General features: G+C 35.3%; 1 protein-coding gene across 5 annotated transcripts in view; it reads right to left on the reverse strand.

Moving 5' to 3' along the window:
• The window catches only part of CNTN5 (contactin 5), a 660854-nt gene that overhangs the window by 155278 nt on the left and 477928 nt on the right, over positions 1–27648 (reverse strand). For all 5 annotated transcript variants that reach the window (XM_087758088.1, XM_087758089.1, XM_087758087.1 and 2 more), the window contains 2 exons: positions 16525–16728; positions 1594–1696 (listed from right to left, as the gene is read on the reverse strand). In XM_087758088.1, coding sequence (XP_087614214.1) covers positions 1594–1696; positions 16525–16728 — 307 coding nt within the window. The remainder of the gene's footprint in view (positions 1–1593; positions 1697–16524; positions 16729–27648) is intronic.

The following is a 27648-nucleotide window of genomic DNA, read 5'->3' on the forward strand; positions in this document are numbered from 1 at the left end:
ACTGGGCCTAAATAGATATAATTAAAATATTTTGTCAGGATTTCTCTGTAATTATTTATGAATACTTTCTGCTGACCTGCTCACTGAGAGTATCTGGACGTTGGTCAAACAGGAAAAACAGGCAAGGAGGGAAGCAAGTTTAAGACATATCTCATCCATCTAGTAAATAGGAACTGTTAAGAGAAAAATCTGAACGAAAAAATCCAGTGACCAGTGACACACGAAGGTCAAAATGACCATCAAAACATTTTAAAAGCCCTCTCAGGTAGTAGAGACAGGTTTTGAAATGCTGCTCTGGAAAACCAGACCTGCCGAGCAAGCTGGAGTGGTGATCCTCAGGAAAATAGACTATTGTCTTAAAATTCCTTTCCTCTTACATTTTGTTTCTACTTAAGTAAATAAGTAAGAAGAATTGGTACGGAAGATACGGTATGCTTCAGACTAATTGATTTGTGAAGTTCCTCTATAGGAGTTACAAATACAAATCCTTCCACTATTTCTTAATCAAAGCCAGGCTGTAAGGAACCTGTATGTGCCTTGATAAGCTATGAACTAGAAAACCAAGCAGGATACATGATATTGAGCAGCATGACTTCGGGGGCGGGGGGAGATGTCCAAAAGGAGCACCACTATAAAAAGGAACTGAATTCAATACAGTGAGATTTCTTTCAACACCTCACACCCCCCCGCCCCGAATATGATGGGATTTTTTTGAAAAAAACCCTACCCTTTATATTTGTTTATATGTCTCTAGCAAGAAATCACTGATGGAACACCTGGTTTTGGCTACATACACGTACAGAAGAAAGAATAATTTTTTTTTAATCACTAGAATTGCTTCTTAGTTCTGCCTAACTGTATACTACCCTTGCCACCCTTATTCTTGGCAACAATAATAACAGTAACTGCCACAACAAAATTGAAATGTTATCAATTTCATCTTATATTCTGTAATCTGAATAGTATATAGAAGTAATTTCACTTCTTTTTTAATTTGTATGAAATAACAAAGAGGTATTTCTAAAGTCTTTCTCTCCCTAAAGTCATTTATCAATAAACATATAAAAACACCCTTGACGTGAATACTAAACACCTGTTCTCTAGTAGTGCTATTAGGTCAGGTAGAAACTAGAGAATTGGCACTGCCACAAAATGTGTTAGGATACGTTTAAAACATTGTGCTCTTAGCTTCATATATAAAGTATGCTTTTTGGGGGAAAAAAAAAAAGCTACTAATCTTTTTTATTCTCTAACTATGATATTTTAGCAGAATAAACTAATTTACTGATTTATAGTATCACAGTGAATAAATGGGTGAGTCTGGTAAGATTTTCAATAAAAAACTTTCCTTTTTTTGTTTACAAGAACATTACTTTTCATTTTGATAGATAGTCTTTTAACTTGAATGAATTACTGTCCACAGAAATAGCTGGGCAGGGAGTTCATAATTGCCTACTTAGTCAATTGGTTATTTTGTGTGTGCAGTAAGGACTGTCTGTGAAAATGAAATCCAGCAATATAATGAAACCACAAATTAGGCATGTCACATCTTAATAAACAATGATGTCTAATTATGAAAGAATCTGTACTTACTTGCCAAGTGCAAAACACTCCATCTTAACAGTACTTCCCCTTGCAGCTGTAACTGTGTAAGGAAAATGGACTTCAATTTTTGGTTCATATTCTCCCATCACACCTGGAAAATAAGGAATGTTTAAAATATGAAACATCATCAGTTTTCCATTTGTTGAGATTATCACAGAAAAATCCTGTACCTTGCTATTTGAACCTGCCCAGCAGTAAAGCTAGTAATTGATGGAGATAGATAGCCTTGTTTGGTCTGATATGCTCTGCCCAGGTCCACTACATATTCTAAAATGCTCTTCAGGGTTACCAGCAGCACAATGGAGAGCTTAAGAAAAAGGATTTATTTCTCAGCCATGGGTTAATGTTTACATTTTGAAAGATTAAAGCAGTCAATCAATTTTAGAAGGGTAAGAATTTTCATAGACCAAAGTTTTGTTTTCCAGTGCAGTGACCATTATGACAAATAAGTCAACATAACATGTTGTGTTCAACTGAGGACCTTCTAAGCTGAGCAAAAAAACCTCAAATTATGTAAGAGCATTTGTGTACGCAGATACAGAGATATGCAGACGCATACAAAGTTCAGTTATTTCATTTTCAGTGACCCTTTTAATTTGGGACATGATTAATTTTATCAGGACAACACGCTTAGTACTGTAAGATACAACTAGAAAAACATTCAGGAATGTGAAAAATACAAACACTGAAATCAATACAGTTATCTGGAATTTGCTGTGGAGTGACTGACAGCTTTGGAGAATCACAAGAGCTTAGGAAATGAGAAATGAGCAGGGAAGGGAGAAAGATTTTATAAGGCAAGGTGAGAGGTTTGTATTTGATGCAACAGAGGAAATGTCATAATCAGAATGGCACGAGAAGAATATGACTAACAGCTGTGTTCAGTTGGACAGAAAATGGGTTACTGGGGTAAGCAATACTCAGGAACTAAAAGCTATATTAAACAAAGTAAGAATTGTTCAGATTTTTAGATGAGGAAAACTGAATAAAATCTGACTTGTGGACACAGTAGCAAAAAGACAAGTCTAGTTTAAATCTATAAAAATCAGTCAAGAGTCTCCAAGGAATTCTAGAGCAAGTAAACAGGAACAAGAGAGGACAAAAAAGAAGGGATATCTTATGCAAGAAAAACAAAGGAGCATAAGGAGGAACATGGAAGTAGGGGAATATGAGATTTGCAGCTGAGAGAAGACTAGCTGGCAGAGACAAACAGAAAAACAACCCACAACCCATTAGAGCAAAAAATAATATATAAGGCTGAAATGCCCTTCAAATGTTCCTCATGGGACTCAGGAGTTTCCAGTGGGGCTGTGCTCTCTTCTCCTGTTGTCCCACAGGCTCCTGCAGCTTGGTTCTGGGAGGAAGTCTAAACACATATGCATTTAAACACGTGTTTAGGGGCTTAAGTTTAGTTAGAAAATCTAAATGGGTCTGATATGTGAATCAAATAACAGAAGTAGAAAGCACAGAATGCTTTTAATTCAAACAATGTAATTCCATAAATAATGTGGCTTTATAAGTAGCAGTAGATTTCTTTTTAAAAAACATAATCATGCAAGTATTACATGTACTAGCAATAATGACCCATTTTTCCTCAAAAACATGACTAAATGTTTTAAAATTGTTTTATGAACTTGTGGAGAAATGTTGCCCCTTGTATGAAAAGGCAAATTTTGAACCAGTTCTGTCATTAAAGCTTAAAAGGTATTTTTTTTTGTAGAAAAAGGGATATTAACCTTTGTGTCCTGGGTACTAAAATAAAGTCAGGGCATCAACCAAATTGTAGTCAATTAAAATTTCCCCTAGCCTAGACTGAAGTCATTCCTAGTCTAATCTGTCATAAAAAATATATTCCCACTGGCTTGTACTATGTCAATAAATTTCATAATTTAATTACACTCCTTGTGACTTCTTTTACTGTTTTCTGGATTTTTTTTGTGATTATGAATACCAGTTTCTGGTTCATCTCAGTTGAGCCATTCATGACGTTATAAGATATCTGTCATATCCCCTTTTAGCTGTCCTTTACAGACTGAAAAATCCCAGACTATTAATCCTTCCTTACAGTGAATCTTTAATAAACTTGCTATCATTCCTAGTGCCCATGTTGCAGAGTTTCAAATTCCATTCTATCATTTTGAGATGGGAAGATGAGAACTGCATAGCAATATTGAAGCTGTAGATCTTTCTATCACAGTTCTTTTTGCTTGTGTTTTTTTTGTTTTGTTTGTATCTTATTGCTTTCCTCACAATTCAGTTCCATTTGCCTTTTTGCACTTGAGCTGATGTTCATCCACAATGGCACCCAAATCTCTTTACTGATAATATCTAATATAGGTATTATATGTTTAGGTTTAGGTATTATGTAAATTTGTACTGGGTGACATTATTTATCACCTATCCACTCTGTTATCACAGTATCCTTTTGCAGCTCTTCACAGTAAGGTTTAATTTTAACAATCCTTAATAATTTTATATCAACAAGCTTTTCTACCTCCGTGTTCATTTCCTTTCCAGATGGTTTATGTGTTGAATGGTGAAGGCCCAGAAAAGTATTCTGTGCCTTCACTGACAATTTCTCAGTCCTCCAAACTGATCAGATACTCCTACAAAAGGTGAATTTTTTTATCTGTTGTTAATCCAAAATGGGGCTGTCCTTCAACCCCTTTGAGAATTTCATTTCTTTGACAGCCTATGATGAGTGACCCTGTCAAGAGCTATTTGAAATGAAAGTACACAGTGTTACCTTGACCATTCCTATTCATATTCTCTCAGACTCTTCAGGAAGGTTGTATGCAGATTGAAGCATGACTTCCCTCTTTAAAAGCTGTGTTGATGGTATATGTCTGTATGGTAAGATTACTATATGGTAATGTGATAAATACAATTCTACAATTGTACTTTTCTATGTATTTTCTATCAAAACACTTGACATAGAAGCCAGACTTACTGGTCTGTAGTTCCTCAGATGTTCCTAGGAGTCCCTTTTTTTAAAAAAGCACCTTTTCACAGAATCATAGAATCATTTAGGTTGGAAAAGACCTTTAAGATCACCAAGTCCAACCATTAACCTAGTGCTGCCAAATCCACAACTAAATCATGTCCCTAAGCACTATATCTACCTGCACTCCGTCTAGGCCTGAGACCCGGTAAAGGAAAATGGTACACCCTGCTTCCTTTTGTGTATGAGTTTGGCCTTGGGGATTTGTTAGTGTTTGTAATGCCTATATTTCTTCTAAATTTTCTTCTACTGAAATGTCAGCTACGAGAACGTCAGTCTCGACAGGGGATCCTCCCTAAGTTCCCTTGTAGTGAACACTACTGAAAATAGTTCATTTAAGTTTTATGATGCAGCCTATGTTCCTGAGGTTTTCCTTTTAAATCTCTGGCGTCTGTTGACTGTGCATACTTGCTGACAGGTTTTGTGATTCAATGAATTTAAAAAAGGTTTGGTTTTTTTTTGCTTTTGTGTAAGACTTTGTTCCTGAAAATCAGTGTTGAATAGTCATGTACTATTAAATATTTGCCTTTTTTAGCCCTGAAAAAATCCAACTTAAAATAAGATTAAATTATTCTTGCCTTTAAAATAATACAGTAGTTATGAACACATCAGGTCTTATGTTTTTAACTTACATTAACTCCCGTTAGTAGGTGCAATCTGCACAAGTATTGAATGCTCTTTGCGAGTCATGCTGTCATTTCATATTCCTAATGAAACGCTGACCTACTAATGCTTTGTACCACATCTTGTTCTTCTGGGTTATTGTTACACTAGCAAGAGGCATGCTTGCAGCAACTGGCAGAAAAATGTAGAAAAATTACTGAGCAATTGCTTGGTGTCCCTATGAAAATTAGGAAACAAAAGTCTATTATTGCAAAGGGATATTTTTCATCCTTATTGTTTACGATCTTTGAGATCAAAGAGGCCGTTACAGTTGCATAGACATCAAGGGAATTATCAAGGCCTTATCTTCCCATGTTACACTATAATTGCTTTGCTATGGCTGTTGTACCTCCAGGCTCTTTATCTTTCCCAGTTTCTGTTTTGGTCACTATGAGTCAGTAATGATAAACCAGTGACCATCTGCATTTTCATCAAGATTTGTGTTCATTTGTATTAGGTGCTAAAAGGAACCTGAACTTTTAAGAAATATCGAGGCCTTGAGTTATGTGCATTAGAATCAATCTCTCTCAGACTTATATACATGACTCTCTTTCAGAGGTTTGGTTAAGGCCATAAAAAATTCTCTCAGTCATTTTTTATTTCCAGTTATCAAACATGAAATATAACAATAAATAAAATTGATCAACACAGAATAAAAACATAATATACGATTTTCAAGCGGCTAACAAATCAGAGAGCGCACATGGTCTGAGCACTATAGAGGAACAGCGAGCCGTTCTCAATGCTCCCATGCTCTGCCTTCCCATGAAAACACCTCCTTTTGGTCAATCTTTTACCTTCCCAGAGATGACCCCCATGATTCAGTCTTCCTTCAGCTAATTAGTTTACTACACTCCCTATATCACAAGCTGTGTCTTTCAGCTGACTTCAGATTTGGGTATGAAAGTGCTGAATTTGTGATTGGTATGAAACACACCGCTTCAAAACAAATCTGACTTACCGGATCTTGAAATGTAGTCTGGCATTAAAAAAGGGGTTAAAAGACAAACCTTCCTGTTTGTTTAAGTAAATCTTACCCCTGGGCTTTATTCTGAAACAAGTCATCCCACCTTATCTTTCCCAGTTTCTGGGTCTCTGCCCTTTCAGTGTGTATGAGAAGGAGAGCTCTCCACATTTCTGTCCAGCCAGGGTCTTCCCTGGCTGGGTGAAGTTGAACTGAGATGAAAAACTAATAACCCTTCTGGTTTATCTCTGATTACCAAAAAAGGCACTGATTCAAATGACTAAACATATCCCAGGACTAAGCACAGCTTGACCTTGTTAGAATTAATGGCTTGTTAGTCACACGGACAGAAATGGAGCTCAATATTTATGAGAGGATTTCCCTGTTCCCTCCTTCAGATATGTTTTTATAACAATGCAATTATCACAGAGCAATTATTACATATTCTCCAGCACAGGTAAGGAAAAATCTTCATAAAATCAAGTTTAATTTTAATAAGTGGTTTCATTTAACAAGTTGTTCCTCTGACGTGGCTGCAAATATGTGACGAGTTCAAATCTCCACTACTTAAAGTGTCCTATGAACCCTTAGCTACACTGTTGTCTGCATTTTAGTTTTCTATCAAAAAATAGAGATGACACAATTCACTAAATCACAATAATGTGGTAAACACTGATTGTGAGGTGCTCACATACCACAGAAGTATATATAATAATAGAATTTCAAACATTTACAGATATTGCTACAGCTAAAACTGTTTACGTTATCCCCTGTGGGCCATTTAATGGAAATGGAGAATGGAATAAAGTAGCAAGATCAGCTTCTGATTGTCAGTCCTTTCAGCTAAGCACAACTGAAAGAGCTACAGACAAGATATCAGTCATTATCACTTTGGAAATTACTGCTCTACCTCTTCATTTAGCCTACCACTCCATGATTTTTACAACCTCAAATGAAGAGTGTAGAAAAATTGTGAGTCTATGACTGTATCCACACAAAAAGACTTTTTGCCTTCATGGGGAAAAAAATAATCAAACTGCTGACAAATCATGACACATCATCTTACTCCAGCTGTGTAGAGGCTAATGCTTCTGTTCCATTAGTCTTCCAGATATTAACTACCCTCTTGAATCTCCCAGAACATAAGCTTCCATGATGGCTCCTTAAACCCTTTCAGCTAAAATGATTTGGATTTGTTTCAAACTGTTTAAGTAATAGGTCTTTAACTTACTTCAGAAACCAATTTTGAATGGAACAGGTTACAGGGAATATTTGAATAAGTGGCTGATAACTTCTAAGACAGTAGCTAGAAAAGAATATAAGATTCCTGGCTAAACATCCTCAGAGTGCTAGAGAGAAAATAAAAGCCAAAGATTACCTATACTCAGGAGAAAGATTAGGCACAGATTTATACTTGCCATTATTTTATTAGCAAAAGATACAACCCCCATAGTTCAGTGATTCAGAGTGTTTGCCTGAGGGCTTTGGGTGAAGTCCCTGATCTTAATCAGATGGTGTAGGAATGTTAATCCGTTTCTCTTACAGGCTGGATAGTGCTCTAACCACAAAATTATAGGCAATTCTTATTGGTTTGGATGTTCCTCTCAATTTTCGGGAAACCTCCTGAGGAGCGATGAACTTGTCCTGTTGCATAAGAATTTTCTAATAATTTTATAGATCACAAATTGAATATCCTACCACAATGTAATTCAGATCTGTTGTGTGAATATGTATTCAAACCCAAGAAAAATTTGACTGCAAAACTATGGCAGGAGTGTTCATATATAATTTCTTCTATCAATAATCTGTGATGCCATCTGTGATGTGGTTGTCTATCATGTGGGTCTTTTTGTGACAAATGAATATTTAGCATTTTCCCTGAAGACCTGCACCATTAAATGTCCCCAGATATTTATTTGGAAGAGAGAGCCCTGAATACACACATTTACAATGACAGTAAATTCACAGCACAAACCAAATTAATTCAAATATAATGATGGTGCTCACCATTACATCCTGGCCACAGCAGAAATTTTCAGTACATTGGAAAGAATTTATTGACTCACTAGCCATTAATCTTATTCTAAATGGAAGGACCAGCGCCTGCTGTAAGTCTCTAAAAATTTACTGTGGGAATGTTTTTTTTTATAACTGTCCACAATATTCCTTCCACTTAGAGATCTCTTAGCCAAGTTTTAAGCTATAAATTTATCCTTTGAGAAGCCCTAAAAATGCTCATGTGAAATTGGATTCTGCAATGCACTGAACACTAAAGTACCAAAAATATTTTCATGTTACTCAGCAAGCAAATCCTATCACATATCACTGTATGGAAAGAAGTCTTTACTAGAATCTATCCTAATATCAAAGAAAATTTAGTAATTCAGTTTCTGGGAAAAAGTATCTTAATGAATACAGCACAACAAGGGAACAAACTTCTTTAGTTTATAACTAGGGGATAAGATGTTCATGTATTTCTAATTATGGAGGTATAAATGTAGAAAGAGATCATATTTAACCAAAACAAATTGTTTAACAAAAACTTAAACAAACCTTTCCTCTTCCCACTTTAAAATCCATCTTTATGTTATACGCCATTTCAATAGTCCAGCATTATTCTCTGAACCCTGTCTAGAAAACCCGTTCTAGAAATAGTATTCCTATATTGAAATATTTTTAAAATTAGTTATTTATAACTAATAAATATCGTGTATGTATGTCATACATAGATGAGAGGTTTGTACCTCTCTTAAACAGCGAATACAACTAAAAGCACTTCATTTTCAATTGTAAGTGGGTGTGTTATGACTGAAGTAAAGGGAACTGGGGACAAACTCTAAGGACACAAAAGCAATGAGGTAAGCTCAGAATAAGCAATGAGGGGAGCAGTGGTATTTTCTCTAGTTTTTCAAATGAGGGGCCAAAATTTCTAGTCTACCGTTTGGGCTGCAGAGATCTCTGTTTACCTGTGTTTGAAAACATCAAGCAGTAACTATGACCAAGACTGCTGGCTCTCTCTATGTAGAGAAGTCTTTACTGAGTCATAACCTAGACTTCAATCCATCAAATTTCTCACATATATGTAATTTAGCATCTAAGCTCTTCTGTTAAACCTAGTACATCTGGCATTGGATGAAACCAAACTTCACCCTTTGGACATTCAGAGATGAGTGAGGGCATCTGAATGGCTTGTATACAACATTCCAGTACAAAGATTTGTGCATATATAGTAGTATGGAAACATGATAACCTGAACATTTTCACTGACTATGTATATAGATAATTTTTCTGAGCAGTCACACACATCAAGAAAAATCAGGACTACACTACACTAGACAACACACCATCTTGCTTGAGAGCCCCAAAAATATGAGTCAACAAAAAGCCAAAAAAAACCACAAAACTTTTTTTTTGTTCCATTTTGTTTTTACAGGGGAGGAGATTGTGCTGAACTTGGCACAAGAAATCTGCGGCAGATTTCTTTTAGTCATTGCTGGCCAATGTTTATTGTTCCTCCTTTCCAATTGCCTTCTGTTCAGCCAGGTCAGGCTCACAAAAGCTATTCAGAAATCTGGAAAATATTATTTAATCTAAATGATTAAAAGGAGGATCTAATTTTCACAGGGTTTCTAATTATTTTCCTGATGGCATGTTCACGGTTCTCAAAGAACCTCATTTCTCCTACAGTAAATGGCATAATTGTTTGTACTTCAAATATGACCTTAAGTTCCATTTTTCTTGCAACCTGCACAGTTCTTTTACAGGATGAAAACAAAATATTCCCTTTCCAGTAAGGTACCGAAAGTGTCAAAATTGTTGCAGTGTCCAGACAGGAATTTTTCACAAAGTAGTTTTGCTGTAATATTCATTGTTATCTAATTAACTGGAAAGAGCTTCCTAAATGGGAAATGTTTTTCAGTTGAGAGTCCTCATATAACCATGCAAGTACAAGTACCTATTATTTCCTCAATAAGGAAGATCAAACTAACACTAACATTTCTCATCCATTAGCAACAGCTATTGAAATAGCTGTTTTAGACCCAACAGCAACAAATCATCCCTGTTATACACTTACTGCAGTCCTAACCTCAAGCAAAAATCCTGCTGTTCACAATCAAATTTTTTCACTATGTATGTTGACAAGAACACCAAACTGGCAAGTCATTCTTATTTGAACATTATGCCATACCCCATGATTGCAAAGCAAGCAGTCACTTGTGAATTTGTATCTAAGATCCTGAGACAGTAAGATACATAACATTAGGTATGACCATTCTTAATAATTTGAAACCATTCACAGCTATAAACGCTATTTTCATTATCAGTTTGCACAAATTTTAATTTAATCACCATTAATTAAAATATTACCAACATACTTCCATCTGAAATCTTAATAGCTACAGTTTGATGCAACAGCATTCCTAATCCTGAGTTGAATTTAGAAGAATATTTTTTCTCCAGTTTATTTTATGCTTTGTGTACTCTCTATATGGATCAGTTAACCCTTTCCTTTGTGTATTAGTTTCATAAATCATCAGGAGGAGAAGCAAAACAAGAAAACATGAGTGCAGAAGATGTGCAAGATGATACATGTCTAGAATCTTAAATTGCTTTAGCTAATTAAAAAGAGCAACAACTTCATTTCCAGCAGATAGTGTTTCTATAAACGAGTGGGAAAACTTAGCAATTAAAACTCCTTGAAAGAGGTTATCTTAACAGAGCTCAAAGTAAACTAAACTCAAAGCAAACTGTTTCACAGCATAAGAGTTCTTGTTCTACATTGAATGCTGGAACCTAATCTTTTCCAAACCTTTCCCAGTTTTCCTCCTGAAATATTCCCATGGGTTCAACCCTTTTATATTGTTAAAAGACCATCCCAGGATGTTTTCTCTATACTTTTTTTTTAGGCTAAATCTTTTACAAATACTGTCCTTGAACTTTTGTATGCTGTTTGATAGTTCACTTGAGCCATGGTACAATCACAATAAAACACTCTGTAAAGGCTTATTGTATAGGAGCCCTCCATAAAACTTCCTGCCTACTTAGAGATGTTCACTGAGAATTTTAGGTGGAAGGACCACTGGTGCTGACTGTAGTAAAAACCAGATTTTCTAAATGGAAAGAAAAACTAATATTTTTTGGGGAAAAAAAAAAAAAAAGCAAACCCAACACCTCCCCCTCATTATTATATATATGTCCTTGATTTATTTTTTAATTAAAACAAGATTATACTGGTTTTCTTTAATCCTGACTTTCATCCTATTATTTTTGTCAATGTAGCAGTGGGATCTAGGCACAAAAGCCAGAACGACATAGACAAAAAGTGTTTCTTCAAAATACCTGTAACCCATGAAGGATGTATTTTTGTTAGAGAAAAGCAGAGATTGTGGGAAGTCTCTTATTTTCAGTTTCATAATGACCCATAATTAAAATACATCACTACAATTTCAGGGGAGAAACAACATGTTTACTACAGGAGTAACGGCTGTCCAGGGACATTGCCATTTTATCAGCCTTACCCTGGAGCAGACCTTGCGTACTCTAATGTCTCTGTCAGTGCTATCGATCTTTGTATAGTGCTAGAGATCAAACTTGATTTTGCCCAGACAGTTTGGCTTTGCTTGAAAAAAATCAGAGTAGGAGTATTTCAGGTTTGAGTTCTGTCCTAGAGCATTAGGAGGATTTCCCACAGTTTCCACTCAGTCTTGAATAGATTTTATGGACTTGCACCATTCAAATATGAGATGTGACTGGACACTTAAAAATGTAAGTTAATGATCTTGCAATATAACCCACACAAAAGAGGCAGCCTACAAGGTTGGAAACTCCAGAAAACCTGGCAGGATTAAGTCACAGCTGGATAGGTATTTTCAACTCCCATTACAATCCAGGTATGCTTTGTGTCTTCTAGAATTCAGCTCCATATGAATAAACACATTAGAAGACAAAACTCGTAATGCAAGTAGGACAAAAAAAAATCTGTCCATTTCTGAAGGGGAAAACTGACAGATCATAAACAGTAGGGTTAATCTTTAAGCAAATCTTTTTAATGCTAAATATCAGTTAATTAACAACTATCAGCATTCTTCAGGGACGGAAATAGTCTATGTCTGCGAAACTGTTGATTTTGTTCTGTCTTTGTCTATTATTTATTACCTTACTATCCTATACTGGCCCTTTTTATTGCTTAATTTCCACGATTGGGGAAATTATTATGACTTCTTCCAAACTTTTCTTAATGTTGGGAAAGAGATCTTTAGATAACCCAGTGATGTTCAAACAATATATCCCGGAGTTCAACCTGAATCAGCACATGCAGAACAGATTCCATCATAGAAAAGCAGAAATGAACATCCTTAATACCTTGATAACTATATGTTCTGTCATTATGTGAGACTATTCATCACATAGAATTAAACAATAGAATTAGGATAGACAAGATTCAGTTCACAGAACTATGATGACACGGAAAAAGAATTTGAAGGTCAAGGTCTGCATTCAGTTACATGAGAATATGTCTGGTGAGATACACCGACTTCTGTTGAGGTACAAACTAATTTGCTCTAATGGACACAGTAGAAAGTATCCTCTGATGTCTGAAATTGTACAGGTTCTCTTTTTTTTTCTGGAAATTTCACCGTAGCAAAGCCACTAGACAGTATCTACACAGAGATAAAATGAAGCATTACATAATTCTCTCCAGTACAGTAATAATGTTAAAGTTAACATCTTTTCAAAAAAAGATAAAAAAGGAAGAAAAACTGGAATGAAAATGTGTGAACTTGAAATAACTGCCTTATGTTATCAAGCATCAAATGTTTCATACTCCCTAGGTTTCTATTTCCTAAATTTGAAGAGGCTTTCTGGTTTTTTTATTAGTCAAGATAATTTACTGCTCCCAATCAGCATCCAAGCCTACAAAGATCCATTTTAACAACCTTGTTTATTATTTGTAAACAGTTATTAAATAATTCCTCAAAGTTTCCAATGCATTATATAGGCAGTTAATGATTTAGTTTCCTGCTAAAACTTTTTTATCTCCTCAGATAGAATTTTAGAGTGTTTTTATAACCCAGCTTGAAGTGAAATTGAATTGTACGAAATGACTGATTGTCAAGGACATCTGAACAAATGAGGTATTCATTTTATTCAGAATCCATTGAAGGATTTCTTGATGTTTTTATTTAATTTGCTTCATATCAAGGAGCTAAGTTCCCCTTTGAGACACATCATGAAAGAAATAAAAGATTAATAAAAGCCCAGGAAGTTCCTACATTCTTGCAGAGTTTGACAAAAAGCCTTAATATTATTCCGTTTCTTCCTCATAGATAAATAGAGAGCAATGTTGTCACAGGATTGTTTTTCATCACAAGCTGTCCAGTCCCCTGGGTACAGGTACTGTTTATACATCTAAATCTGAGAATGATGATAAATATATCAAGTAGAATATTTTTGAGTTAATGATTCATATGTCCAGAGAATACTGACTATATAAATTGTTTTATTTATATAGTGCCATTTATAAAAGCTGTTTAAAACCATAAGCTCTTCCTGTGGTTTGACAAATGTGCTGACTGAGCAGGATAATGTCAGTTGTGATGCCAACCATTAGAACTCAGAAAGCTGTATGATTTTTAAACTTAAGTGACTATTTGAAAAGTTGAAAGTGATTCAATTTATTTTATAATAAAAAAGCTTAAAAAGCCATATTCAAAATCATATAACAGAACTCAACAACATAGTATCAAGTACATTTTCAGGTACTTCGATATTTGTTTTAATGTCAGTCTTAATTTCTCACTTCCTTATTAGTATCCATGCTCAGCTGTTTCTCCACAAATTACTCTAAATTTCTTTGACTCTAATGAGCACCTCTTCAGCATCTATATTATCCCATATTTTGGAGTATAATATATATGTAATTTTAAAATTCTGTCATCACCCTTTAATATTTGTCAATAGACAAGGCAATAGCTCCTAAAGTAATTTATATCAAAAAGAAAAAGTACTGTACCATTAATGGAATATTTTAATTGTGATCCCAGATAGTTTCTTAAAGGCCCATATTTCTGCATTCTGTGGAGGAGGTAGACCAAGGCAGATGTCTTAAATAATAAATATGATTTTGCAACCAGAATTTTCCTGAATATTTTTTCAAGGTAGGTTTATGGAGACTGCAAGGTTAGGTAGAAAGTCTGGGTCTCTTCACTGAGAAACTGGCTCAGTCATACAGGAAACCAAGCAATTTACTAAGAAATACTAAAGAAGTCTATTACAATAAAGGGGCTTTTCAGAAATCTCAACAGATAAAAATTAAGGCATGGAAGCCTGGTAGAAATTCACGCATGTGAAAAAATGAACCGGGAGATTGCTGAGGAGCAGTTCATCTATGTGCAAACACCTCCCCAATACTCCAGCACAGTTCAGAAAGTTGGATTATTACAGTTGTATGACAGCCAGCTGTGAAACACAAATTTGCTTGAGGCTGGTATATACTACCCACTTGACATTTAAGAAAATCTGTGCAGTTTTTCTTCACAGATTTTGTTTCTTAGCTCAGTGATGTAGACTGCTGCATTTATCCTTATTTAGTCTCTCAATTTCTTATACTGTACTGTGTGCCTATGTACTGTTAGTACGCTATGGATAATTAATCTGTTGAATTTCTGCACAATACTGGAACCCAATAAAAGCATGAGGAAATGTCATAAAGAAACAATAGAGCAAGATATGACTAATAAATATGACAATAAAATGCTATCTTTTTTGTCAGAGTTCAAACTGATTAAAAAGGCAGTCAATGTTTGGTTTTTCTAATTTTCAAAGTTTGATATTAAAAAGATCAGGTCTGCTATGTTAATTCAGTAAAACTAAACACCTGAAACTCAATAATTAGCATAGGTACTAAACCAGCAAAAGAAAATAGGGAATGATACAGTAAAACATGCAGCTTTTTGCTGCAGAGGCTGCATGCTGTGCAGACAGAAATTTCAACTCGTTACGATGAATAAAGATTAACTGAATTCCATTCTAATCTGTGGACATAATTTCTACTTACTGTTAAACTAAGTCATCTGTTTTTAAAAGTCCAGCTTTTGTAATGCTTCTACAGCACAGGACTAGTCTTAGTTCTAGAAAAAGCTATAAGCAAGATAAAAGCCTCAGAGTCTTTTTCTCTCCCTCTTTCTCTGATTTATGTAAGTATGGATTCACATATGCTGAATTGCTGAAATGTATTTCTGAAGAACTAGAAAGCATCATTAAATGTGGAACATCTTGGAAAAAAGGAAAATATAGGCACTTATAGAATCATTAATTATTATTCTAAAAAATAACATTATTTTGAAAGAAAACAAAACAAAAAAGCAATTATAATGTAATAAATATGAATCTTTTTCCTGCAAAAGAGCAAATAACACAGTTGCCTCTGTAGGCAGACATTCCAACAGAATCAGAGTTACATATCATTTATATTGAAATGTCATACTGCTCCATATGAAATATTGTTTAAAGGTGTTTTCTCTTGATTTTGGGGAAAAAATCTTAAGCCGCTTTTTTATAATAGGGTTTAGGTACTTATTTACAGAAAAAATACTGCAGTTCTATGCCTTGATGAAGTCCAAAACTACCTGGGTAACTATCATTGTAATCAAAGCTATTGTAGTGTTCTTGGTGGTACTTAATCAGTGCTTTGAACTGGAGCCTGGAAGTGTAACAGGTCTTTAGTACAGCAACAGGTAAAGTTTTAAGCAATACGACGTCTGTTCAGTTGTCTCACCATGTGTGCCTTGTGTCATCTGAGATGCACAAATGTATATCTCCTGGCACCCTGCTGCTGGTTCGTATGCCCTATGTGATATTTGCCAGTCCCCTGTCGATGTCTCAGATGCCTGAGGGTGTCTCAGATGCCTGAGGGTGTCTCAGTGTGGCAGTGGCCACTTGCATTGAGGCAACTGAACTGGGCCCTAAAAAACAGACATTACTGAGAAAGGAGATTTGCTTCTTTCTGTCAGTGACAGAGCACCAGAATAGCAAGAAGGAGTAACTGTTCTAAACAAAATACATCAGGAGGTGTCAGATTGCACCTCACTCTTCAGAGATCTAAATATTCTCACAACTATTAGATGTTTTAAAAGAAACTCTCCTTGAACATCTTTCCTTTGCTGATTGCTGCAGAAAATGCATGCATATATTGAAAAACAATAAAATCATGGTTCTTAAATTAACTAGAGTATTTTTGGCTTAGTATTTTTTTCTTCTGTGTGGTACCCACAAATAATGCCTTTCTTACCATCGTTTCTCAGTGTCAGAGGGGTAGGAGGACTCAAAACTCTGGCATTTGTCACTGTGTTTTTTACTAGGCATATATAGCTGCCAACATCAGATGTTTGCACCTTGGAGATGTAGAGATTGCCTGTCTCCTGAGAGATGAAGCGTCTGCTATCTTCTGCCACAAAAGATGGAAATTCATTAAATACCCAGCTATAGATGATCTCTGAAAGAAAACAGAACAAATAAGAGAAAGCAATTATAGAAACAATATTGTGTGATGTTACACTCAATAAATTGGTTACACTCAATAAATGTTCATTATGTTTATTTAACTAATCTAGAAAAAAACAAGAGCTAAAAGCTTTTAAACTTTTTGTTTGGTTTTTTGTTTGTTTGTTTTAGAACTGAAGAGAAGACTTTTTTTTTCTCTCCTTGGAATTTGGGAAACAACACAAGCATTGAGTCCACGGGACAGATTTAGTTCAAGAAAATTAATTAAATTATTCAACAGACTCAGAAATCACCCATAAAATATTAGATAATTCCCTTTTCTAATCTTTTAGGTCAAGCCAGGAATAATATGTAAAGCATTCTTTTCTGTACTTGTTCAAAATTTCAGTGAACTATAGGAAGATGCATCCTATAGAGCTAGGGATGACTTTTCCATGTATGTGTATAAACAGTTTTTAATTCTGAACATCTGTTTTTAAAATCAGCAGATTCTAATAACTGTTCAACCTACCTTGCAGGTAGTATTACCACACTACACTTCTGTCTTCTTCTACATTTGCTTCACAGAAGAACCTCAGAACCCTTCCCATATGCAGCTTAAATCCCTACAATCAATGAATAATTCCTTAAACCAAAGCTACCAACTGCTTTGCCCCATAATCAGATGGATCAAAGACTAATGAAAGTGATTTTTTAAAAGGGTAATTAAAGCCAGTGCCTTGGTTCTCATTTTTATCCCACAAATCACTGTTCACCTGAAAAGTATATATTTTTCCCGTTATACTCATAATAATTTGTTGAGAAAAAAATATTATTTCCTATTATTCTGTATGCAATTATATCGTGGTTTATTAAAAACCTAGATGCATTAATGTCTCTGTATTAGAAGGATCAGTAAAGTTAATGAGATTCTGATATAGCAGGGAATTCCTTGCAGGGAATTATTCATGTGGAGTTCCACGAATTGAGACTTTAAAGTCTTAACTTTATGTATACTTTTTTACATGTTGTTTTCCTTTCAATCTTACCTTCCACTGTTTCGTTTTGTCTTCATGCTTTAAAAAAATATTCTTCACTACTTAAACTGACACATTACCTGTAAGGCAATTTCTTCTGCAATCTCCCCCCGTGATAGTCTTTAAAGAACTGACTCCAAAATCAGAAAAGCCAAAGCTAGTCCAGGTATATAAAATCCCTGCTACTGCTGCAAGATGCAAACTACTCCATTGGTATAGAAAGTTCCAAGTTTTTAGATGCTTATTTCTTAGGTGACTACTCTCAGCTTCAGTAGCGATATGAAGACAGTAATTGCACATGTGTCAGTCTCGTTCTCTCATACTTTTATTCCCACTACAGTCAAAATGTGTTCTTGATGTAAAGTTAGTTGGAAAAGGAAAGGGTCAAAGGGGTGAGAGGAAACACCTCAAAATTTAAATTTTTCTGTGTGCTTTTTTACTAACGATAAGAGAGGAACTAGTATAGCTCATGGTACAAGAAGTGTAAAATACATTAACGTTCTAGCTAAATATATTCCATAGCCAGGTGCGCAGTTTGACTTTAACAGTATAGAAAGCATTAGAAATTCCCACTGATCTGTCCTTTTTATCCCTGTGTTGTACCATTCCCTGACATGATGGTCAAAAAGGAATGGAAAAGCACAATGACTAGTTTTTTAAGCAATATAAGCCAATAGTGCAAGCAATGATGTAGCAATGCAGGATGTTCTGGCTTAATTTTGAAGTTCAGTCTAGTTTTGAAGTCAGATGAAAATTTTCTTATGAAAAATCAATGGTATTAGTACAAAAATGTTATGTTAAAGGACTAGTCATATTTACCTGACAGTAGGGGAAGACTTCTCCAAAACAGAATTAAGCTGCACACATCATTGACTTTTTGCTTAAAACCTTTCTCAGATCTAATTGTAATTCTGAGTGGTTACACAGGACCCTGAGGAGTTCAGGGCTCACAGAGAGCTCTCTGAGTGTTCAAAATTTCCTTCCTCTTCTGTTATGTTTCAGGCAAAATACTAATTAGCCCAAAATATTTCTCTCTGAAAATTTCATTGCCACACTTTGCTATGATGTCTTATCTGGCAGAAATGATTCATGGGAGCATAAAATTCTACAAAGTGATGATGAACATACAAGTTCAAGGAAAATGCATAGGCTTTAATTGAAGACACCTGTTACCAATTCAAATGGAAGCAATCAGTCTCACTAATTGCTCTGGCTAAAAAGTAGTTCAAACCAAGTGTAAAGTAGTTGTCATTGTGGGTTCATTTGTAGTTCACGTAGAATAGAGTTTTCTCCACTTGTACCCTAAAAACACACACAGTTAATTATTCATTTATTAATTAGAACTACTCCTAACGTATTTCAGGCAATAAATTTTTGTGCCTCTAAGGAAACAGAGCACTTAGTCTTTGCTGGTGCCGAATCCAGGGGGGATACTGTCATTTTGTAACCTTCTAAATTATTTTTGCTGTTAAAAATGGAGTGATGGATGAATGGGTACTGGGATAGGGTACCGAGAAAAAAGTAACAGAACTTCTGCCAAATCTAAAACTCAAATCATTTATGCTATTAAGCTGCAGTTAATGTTTTTATTTGTGCATAGCTACAGCATCTGTATTCCAGCCAGGAGCCCAAACTCTAAAGCACAGCCAAAAGTGCTAGCAGTTAACTTCTTGATCATTGTCAGCGCATTGACATTGAAGGAATTACTCCTGTTTTTCATTTCTAAAGAGCAAAACCCCAGGGAATACCTGAAGACTTTGCATTTGAATGCTCAGATCCAGAACTGATCTGGAATTCTGAACCTTCTTTGCAGGTGAAAAGCCCCTTACACACTTTATGAAGTTTCTCTCCTATCAGACCTGGTTAATGAGTTCAGCAGATTCTTAAATATAATTTTGAGGGTTACGTCCATACAGTATGCATAGGCTTCAGTGGAAATATCTCAGGAAACTCTGCAATTTCCAATGCATGCTATGCAGAAGCAGTCAGAAACAACCACAGCTGGCTGGGGATCTGGGGACCCATGAGTTTTTAGCTGACAGAAATAGATGGATGATCTTGCAGAAGTGATTTTACAAAAGGGTGTTAAGAGAATGACTGCAATTATGGGAAAATGGGCGTAGCTTGACATTGATCCATTGTACAAACGTCTCATGCTTCTAAATTTGCAGCCATGGTAGGGGATGAAACTTGCGTTGGTGTTCATATTCTGGGGCTCTGAATGTTCCCAGTTTATTTAGGGTTCTTAAATGACAGAATTGGTAACAAAGGCTGTCCAAGTACAAAACCCGTGTTTTTGTTTTGTTTTGTTATGTTTTATTTTCTTTTGGCAGTATCATGCCTAAGAGAATACCCAAATGATTGCAATGACGTATAAAAACAACTAATAAAGAGAGAACGATGGAGAATCAACATTTAAAACATTGCTGTCTGTCTATACAGAAGCCTGTCATCTATAGTACACACACAGTAAAATAGTCTAAAACAACAGTGAATACATTTATATGCCCCAAGTCCCACAGCAGTTCAGCACAGGAGCACATGTAAACTACAAGAAGAGAGGTTTACATTTAAATATTATCTGAATTTCCATTTTTACAAAATGGTAAACCACTGAGTGAACTTTTTGAATTTCAGAACAAGAAGCCTAAGACTAAACAGAAGACACTAGGCTTATTGCACACAGCATTTGTACAGCAGTTGTTAGTGAACTTCAAGCCTATATTCTCCTATAATGGTTTAGGTTAAAATATTTTAGAACCAGTGTCATTTGGCTAAGCACAAAGCACAAGTGTCATTGTATTAACTTTTTAATAGGAGACTAAACTCCAGAGATGCATCGCAAGCCTGACAGGTAAATAATGATGAGCTTCAAGAGATTTTTGAAGCTAAAAATCGGTGCTACCAAAATCTAAATAAACAAAACTACAACTGTAAAATCAAGAAGTAATTGCCCTAGATATGAACTTTCTGAAGTCATCTCCTTTTGAGAAAAGACTGAGTAAATGGTTTCTCCATGCTGTACTCATTTTGCTTTCAATAGGGAAAAAAACTTTAAGTGAAAATAGGAAACTGTGAATACTGCAGTATACAGAAGTTTAGAGTATTTTTACAGGATATATGCTGATCTTATTTTTTATTTTTATGCCCATCTTTTTTATTTTTAATGTGACACCTATGCCAAAACCACAAAGATGATGCAGAGCCCTTCCTGGAAATTACAGTTGACTGCCAACACAAAAGAAACTTTTATGTGGATACTATTCATCAACGCAAACAGAAACAGAGAGTAAAAAGACAGAGAAATTATGAATTATAGAGGCAGCTGCAAATTGGTACTCTCCTGTGACTTGGACTGGAGGACTTTTCTGCTGGTAAGTTCTGTTATATGCAAAGTTTTGGTGTGAAAATTATTTAAGTCATTTTGGTAACTGCAAAACTGGTATTTCCTTTTATGAATGACCAGCCTTGTTTACAGAAAAATGTCTTCAAGGTGTTTTGTATCTGTTTTCTGAAGGTCATTTGGGAAGCCTTCCAAATGTCCAATTTGTTTCTGTGTTTTATTAAATACTTTTTAGTGGGCAATGTAGGTGAAAATCTGGGTCACTTGGTGATAAAGTAGTGAGAAGAGAGCATCTATCTCCTGCCAAAAAGAATTTATGGTGGGAAATTTTGTTTACTATAGTTTCTTAAATGATTTTTGTAGATCTATTTTCTCCATTTAACAACACTAATTCCTAAACTGTCACAACGTGACATACTTCCCATAATGAATGAAGCTGGAATACTGACATATAAGCATTTATGTTAGTGCTGTATTGTGCTTTTGGAGATATCATTCTGATGCAGAAAACATCAGTACTATGGTAATGCAAAAGCCTTTCTGTCATCGTGGGTCAGTAAGAAATAAGCCCTTAAGTATTGTAACAAGAGCTGTGCTGGAGGCATTCAGATAGCATCACATATTCACTCCTGTGTTTGTTAGTGCCTGAATGTTTCCCAGATTTGCTTCAAGGCTTTTCTCCTGAGAAATTGCTTGTTTCGTCCTTTTAACATGCAGTTTCTGGACAGCCCTTTCATCAGTCCTGTCAGCTAAGTGGTATTTTGGGTGGCAAGTGAAGACGTAACAAGAAAGTCACCAAACTCCTTGAAGGCCACAAAAACAGTCCACACAATGGTTAAATATGGCATCTTTAAGGGCAAAGCATGCAAACGCAAATCCCATAATTGCACTTCTGTGGAGTTATGGTGTTTGTACAAGAAGTAAGTCCCTTTTGTGTCTTCTTTTTGTAATGCAGTGGGAGATATTGTACTCCATCTCCTCCAGTATCCTGTTGGGAAAATATGTTTCTCTTCCTCTGGTTAGGTTTTCTTCTGATTACCCCAATTCCACAAGATGGCAGTACTTGACGAATAAATGGCACTGATGCCTGATGACAGCCAAAATCTGAGATAATCTGGGAGTTTCAGCAACTCTGGAGAAGTTTCTTCTTCTCTTTTTTTTATTGATAAAAAAAGAAGCAAAAAGTGCACTCAAGATGAATTTACTATATATAGCTATAAACCATGAAATTTGCATGATGGCTTTGCTTTCCCATTCAGAAATATTTCATTTAAACAAAATAAAGTATCAGGAAAAATCTATGCCTGAATATCCCCTGCTGAAAATAGGAAACCTAATTTTATCACACACCCAGTTTCAACCTTTATCATCACACTTGCTGCTTGCATGTTCTGTGTACAAACCACAGAATACGGGTGCAATATGCGGCACTCTCTAATGATGGAGAACACTTCACATTCAGAAGGGAGAAGGCTTCTTTTTAGCTAAGATGAATGATAACTATGGGTTGTTCCTCCAGCCTTCCACCACAACCAGATAAATAATTTTGGTGCATTTCTTTGTGCTGCTGTGGCTGATTATCAGTGCTCATTAATCCTTCAAGAAAATATTTAATGAAGGTAATTTATTTGTTGCATTGTAATGCACCCACATAGAGCAAACAGATATTGTCGATTTATCAGCTAGCAATGAAATTGCTTCTTTTCTGCTCTGGGGGCTCTGTATCTACTGCTCACTTACCTGAAACACAATTCTACCAATCACATATTTGTCTTTGTTCAGATTTAATTACAGTGATAAATCTTCAAATATTTTCTTTCTTATAACCATTTGCACAGCCAATAACTAAAAGTATCGTAGAAAAGCTAAGTGTACTGTTAGGACTAATCTTGTACTGGAGGATACAAATATTATATTGTCATTACCAGTGTACACAGCCAATACAGTCTCATTTGTACATTTGACATGTATGAAATGCAGCCAACCATTGAAACGTGTAAAGACCGATGAAATTTCTTTCTTGTACATATGCTCTTTAAAGAGACCACATAGCATTCAACAAAAATATGATTTCTGGGAAAGGATGCTAGAGTATTATGTGTATTTTATTGTCACTGGCATGATTTTCATATTAAAATAAAAAAATCCCAACTCTGTTCCAGAAACAATCACTATATTGTGATCAAAAGGAACTCATGAGCACGTGTCCTTCAGGCTCTTTTGCCCTCAGACAAGACCAGATATTATCAGTCCAGTCTTTAAAAATGTCCAGTGACTCAAATTCCTAAATTTAGATCTTCAGAATAAGCTATTTCATTGCTCAGTCAATAATTAGACAGTTTTCCTTAATATTTGTGTATATTTCCGGGTTTTTTTGCAGTACTGTTTATTACTTATTCAACTCACCATATTGAAAGTATTGTAAACACTTTATTGATGACCTATAATAAACTTTTACAGTTACAATGGAAGACCATTATCCTCGTCTGTATGAAGCTTCTGTTCTTGAGGATAGATCAACCAAATATCTTCAACTTTTCCTTAAAAGCGGTGATTTCGAATCTTCTACTTAGTTTTATTGTTGTCATCTCTACTGCTTTTCTACATCTTATAACGTAGGACTCAAAGCTAGACATGGTATTGTATTTGAGACATTAACACTATTGATAATTGGAATAATAGTCTCACATACTCTATAGGTAGCAGTCCTCTTAGTATTTCCTAGAACTGAAGTATGCAGTTTTCCATTCTACTAAATATTCCATTTTCTGTAATAGCAGTATTTTTCTGAGGAAGAATGCTGTTTAATCACTTATTTCCCTTTATTCTATCTGTAAATTTGATCTTTGGTAAGTATAGTAGTCTGCATTTTGCTGATTTTTTTGTTACTCATTGCAAGCCATTTCTTTAATGTACTGATCCTTTTGGATTCTCATTCTGTGCTCTGCAGTGATTGTAATGTCTTGCAGCTAGGCGTCATTCACAAACACTAACTATGCCTTTCTTTCCACTAGGCCACCCACACTTTCAAAGAAAAAAAAATTGATATGATTTGTTCTTGACAAATCCATATTGGCTGTTTCTTAACACCTCATTATCATCTTATTGCCTACAAATTCAGTGTTTAATATTATGTCACAGTTACTTTGCAGAACTCAAACTCAGCCTGACTATGGGCCCTCCCTTATTTAAAAACAAACAAACAACAAAAGAAAGATATTTGATTTTCTTGACATATTTTGAAATAATTTTTGAGATACCACATTCTCAGTAACCTTTTCATGTAAAGGAATGTTTAGACATGCTATAATTTCAGAATTTAAGGCCATCAATATATATTGTTGTCTTATGTAAGTAAAGAAAACGTGAAAATTATGTAAATTTATGGAAAAAAAGCTGATGGTGGAAACAAATAAATTTGTGGTTAGGACTGAAATAAGTTTTTTAAGGAAGAAAAACATTGCGAAGAGAAAACTCTGACCACAAGGCAGATGAACTACAAATAGGAAGTTTTAAAAATATTTTGAAAGCAAATAACAACAGCTCTACTATTGATACTCATCTATTATTAGGTAGGAATGAAAATCAATACTTATGTAGAGAAATCCTGAATACTCCATATAAATTCATGTTCTATATTTTATAACATAGCAGGTAATGTAGATGTCACTGTATAATGCTATTTTCTATGAAAAGGAGAAAAAAGTGGATGGTAAAAAGCAATGAAGTTACACAGTCTAAATAAGGAATACCAGAGAATTTAATTCAGAATTTAAGCATTAGCATTGCAGCTCTTTTAATCAATACTACTGACTCTATAGAACTATTGAAAGATCTATGGCCAGCAGGACTAGGGAAGTGATCATCCCTTTGTACTCGGCACTGATAAGGCCACATCTCAAATAATGTGTTCAGTTTTGGACCCCTCACTACAAGAAGGACATGGAGGTGCTGGAGCGTGTCCAGAGAAGGGCAACGAAGCTGGTGAAGCATCTAGAGCACAAGTCTTATGAGAAGCGGCTGAAGGAACTGGGGTTGTTTAGTCTGGAGAAAAGGAGGCTGAGGGGAGAACTTATTGTTCTCAACTACCTGAAAGGAGGTTGTAGTGTGGTGGGGGTCGGTCTCTTCTCCCAAGTAACAAGCGATAGGACAAGAGGAAATGGGCTCAAGTTGAGCTAGGGGAGATTTAGGTTGCATATTAGGAGAAATTTCCTCACAGAGCGAGTGGTTAGGCATTGGAACAGGCTGCCCAGGGAAGTGGTTGAGTCACTATCCACAGAGGTATTTAGAAGACATACAGATGTGGTGCTTAGGGATGTTGGACTTGATGATCTTAAGGGTCTTTTCCAACCTAAATGATTCTATGATTCTATGATTAGTAATTTCCAAAGACAAGAATTAGAGATAATTTTGTTCCAGCATTAGAAAAGGTAATCAGGAAGACCCACATCATTATGAGTTCATCAGCTTCAATCTTAGATGAAATAATTCAATGACTGATAGGAGACTTGATTAATATCCAATTTAAAAAGTGAGATATAATTAACAATATTGGAAGAAAATAAATCTAGTCCAACTAACTCAGTATATTTTTATGGTTATTTTTATTGACAAAGACAGCAAAGTTTCTGTAATGTACCTAGAATTCATGTTTTATAAAAGAACATGCTGATTAAAAAGAATTAGAATAACCTCAAAATTAATTTATTGTGCATTGCAAGGATTAGAAATTGACTGCAAAGCATGATCAAAAGGATCAGTTCTGGAATTCTTTGTCCTCTGCTGCTGAACATTTTAAAAGTCAAAACCAAACCCATGCAGTTGTAATCACTGATCTACAAGAGATATAAAACTTGGCAGTGACAAACGTGCAGGATGAGTCACTGGTAAACTCTGATTTGGATAGCTTGTTGTTACTAGAATCTTTTTTTATGATGGAAATGTGTAGAATGTACAGTAACACAAGTTGATTATTTCTTAATAATTTGAATGAAGAAGAATTCTGTGGTAATGACTATCGTACTCATGAAGTGGCATTGGAAAATAATGAGGAAATTGTTTAATTCTCAGGCAAACATATCACTGTATAGAATATTTATATACGGAAATTATTTTCTCAGGCAAAACATTCAACAGAATTTAAAATAATTTCTTTTTCTCCTTTTTTCTCTTTCACACTTTAAATCTCTCTTGTTCCCTGATCATGCTATGACGCTTGATTTTCTCTGTATTTTAATGGCACTGGTGTGATAGTTATTCTGGCATGGTCTACTTCTTACCTAAGTCTGCTGCAGGGGTGAGCACAATGAAAAGTCATACTCCAGAGCAGTGTTACCTGCAGTGAACCCCAGAATTCTGCACCCAAGTGGGCTGTTACATTACATAGAAATTTCATTTTATGACTACTGCAATGATACCTATAGACTAATGCATTTCGAAGGCATAACTAGGACATTCATCAAAACAAATCAAAGAAAACAAAGTAGTGACAGGATGATGATCATCCAAATTTGTGGAATATCGCTCTGTCAAGTACAAGAATGATATTACCTCTTTTTCAGTTGAGAGATGCAAAATCTCTGCATCCCTAGCTTTCCTCTACTCATCGTTTAGTAACAGCAGCTCTGTTAAGCAGATTCTGTAATTTGGCTGAAAATACTCACTAGTAGTCCAGTTATCTGACTATCAGTCTCTCAAGGAGTTTATATGTATGTTTCTGTTTGGCTTTTTGTACTTCTAAGAAAGAAAGCAACTTATATTTGTCTCTTTATACCTCATTCACCTTTATTCCTAATGCCAGGAAGGATTAATAGTAGCAGAAAAATTTATTTAACAAGATTTAATTTCAGGCTTCTGGGTGCAGAAATAAAAATAAAAGGCTACTGCAGTTCTAGTTTATACTTCAAAACACAGTCTTTTCTAACAGCCTTCACCACTCCCTCCATGCAGTTGTTGTCATAGGAATTGTATTGGCAAAAACTGAGTACTCAGTCTGTAGAGTCGCCTTTGTATGGCTGCACATATTGAACTTAAGATACACCCCACTGCCTTTCTGCTTTATATTCTCCTGGTGCTAGGTGTTTTAATATAAAGACTTTGTTGGGTCAATCTGCAGGTCAGTGTTCGGTGAATTGCACCATGGCCATGGTATGATATGATTGATGGATCTTCCTTGGGCTTGCTCCTTTCCTTCTATGGTATTTATTATCCCAAGACCTCAAATCAAGGGCAGTACCATTATCATCACGTTTATATGGGAAAGCTGAAGAAGGTGGAAGGAAGTGACTTCCCAGCAGTCATGAATCAGGCCGTAGTCAAAGTGAAATCTCCACTAATACATAATTCTTTTAATTTCTAATATTATTTCCTCTCCTTACCAGCTCTTTGTATATCTACAAGAAATGTCAAAACATACACAAAAAAGTTATAGTCAATGAATCATTAGGAGATGTATAGAAGAACATCGGAGATGGGTAGCTACCTCCTCATCCTTTCTCTGAATTTGATTTTCAAATATATAAAAAAAAAAAAATAGCAGTACAAACTACATAAT

Source organism: Nipponia nippon, unplaced genomic scaffold, assembly GCF_047370975.1.
Source record: "Nipponia nippon isolate SJK-2023a ecotype South Korea unplaced genomic scaffold, ASM4737097v1 scaffold_2, whole genome shotgun sequence".
Classification (NCBI taxonomy): domain Eukaryota; kingdom Metazoa; phylum Chordata; class Aves; order Pelecaniformes; family Threskiornithidae; genus Nipponia; species Nipponia nippon.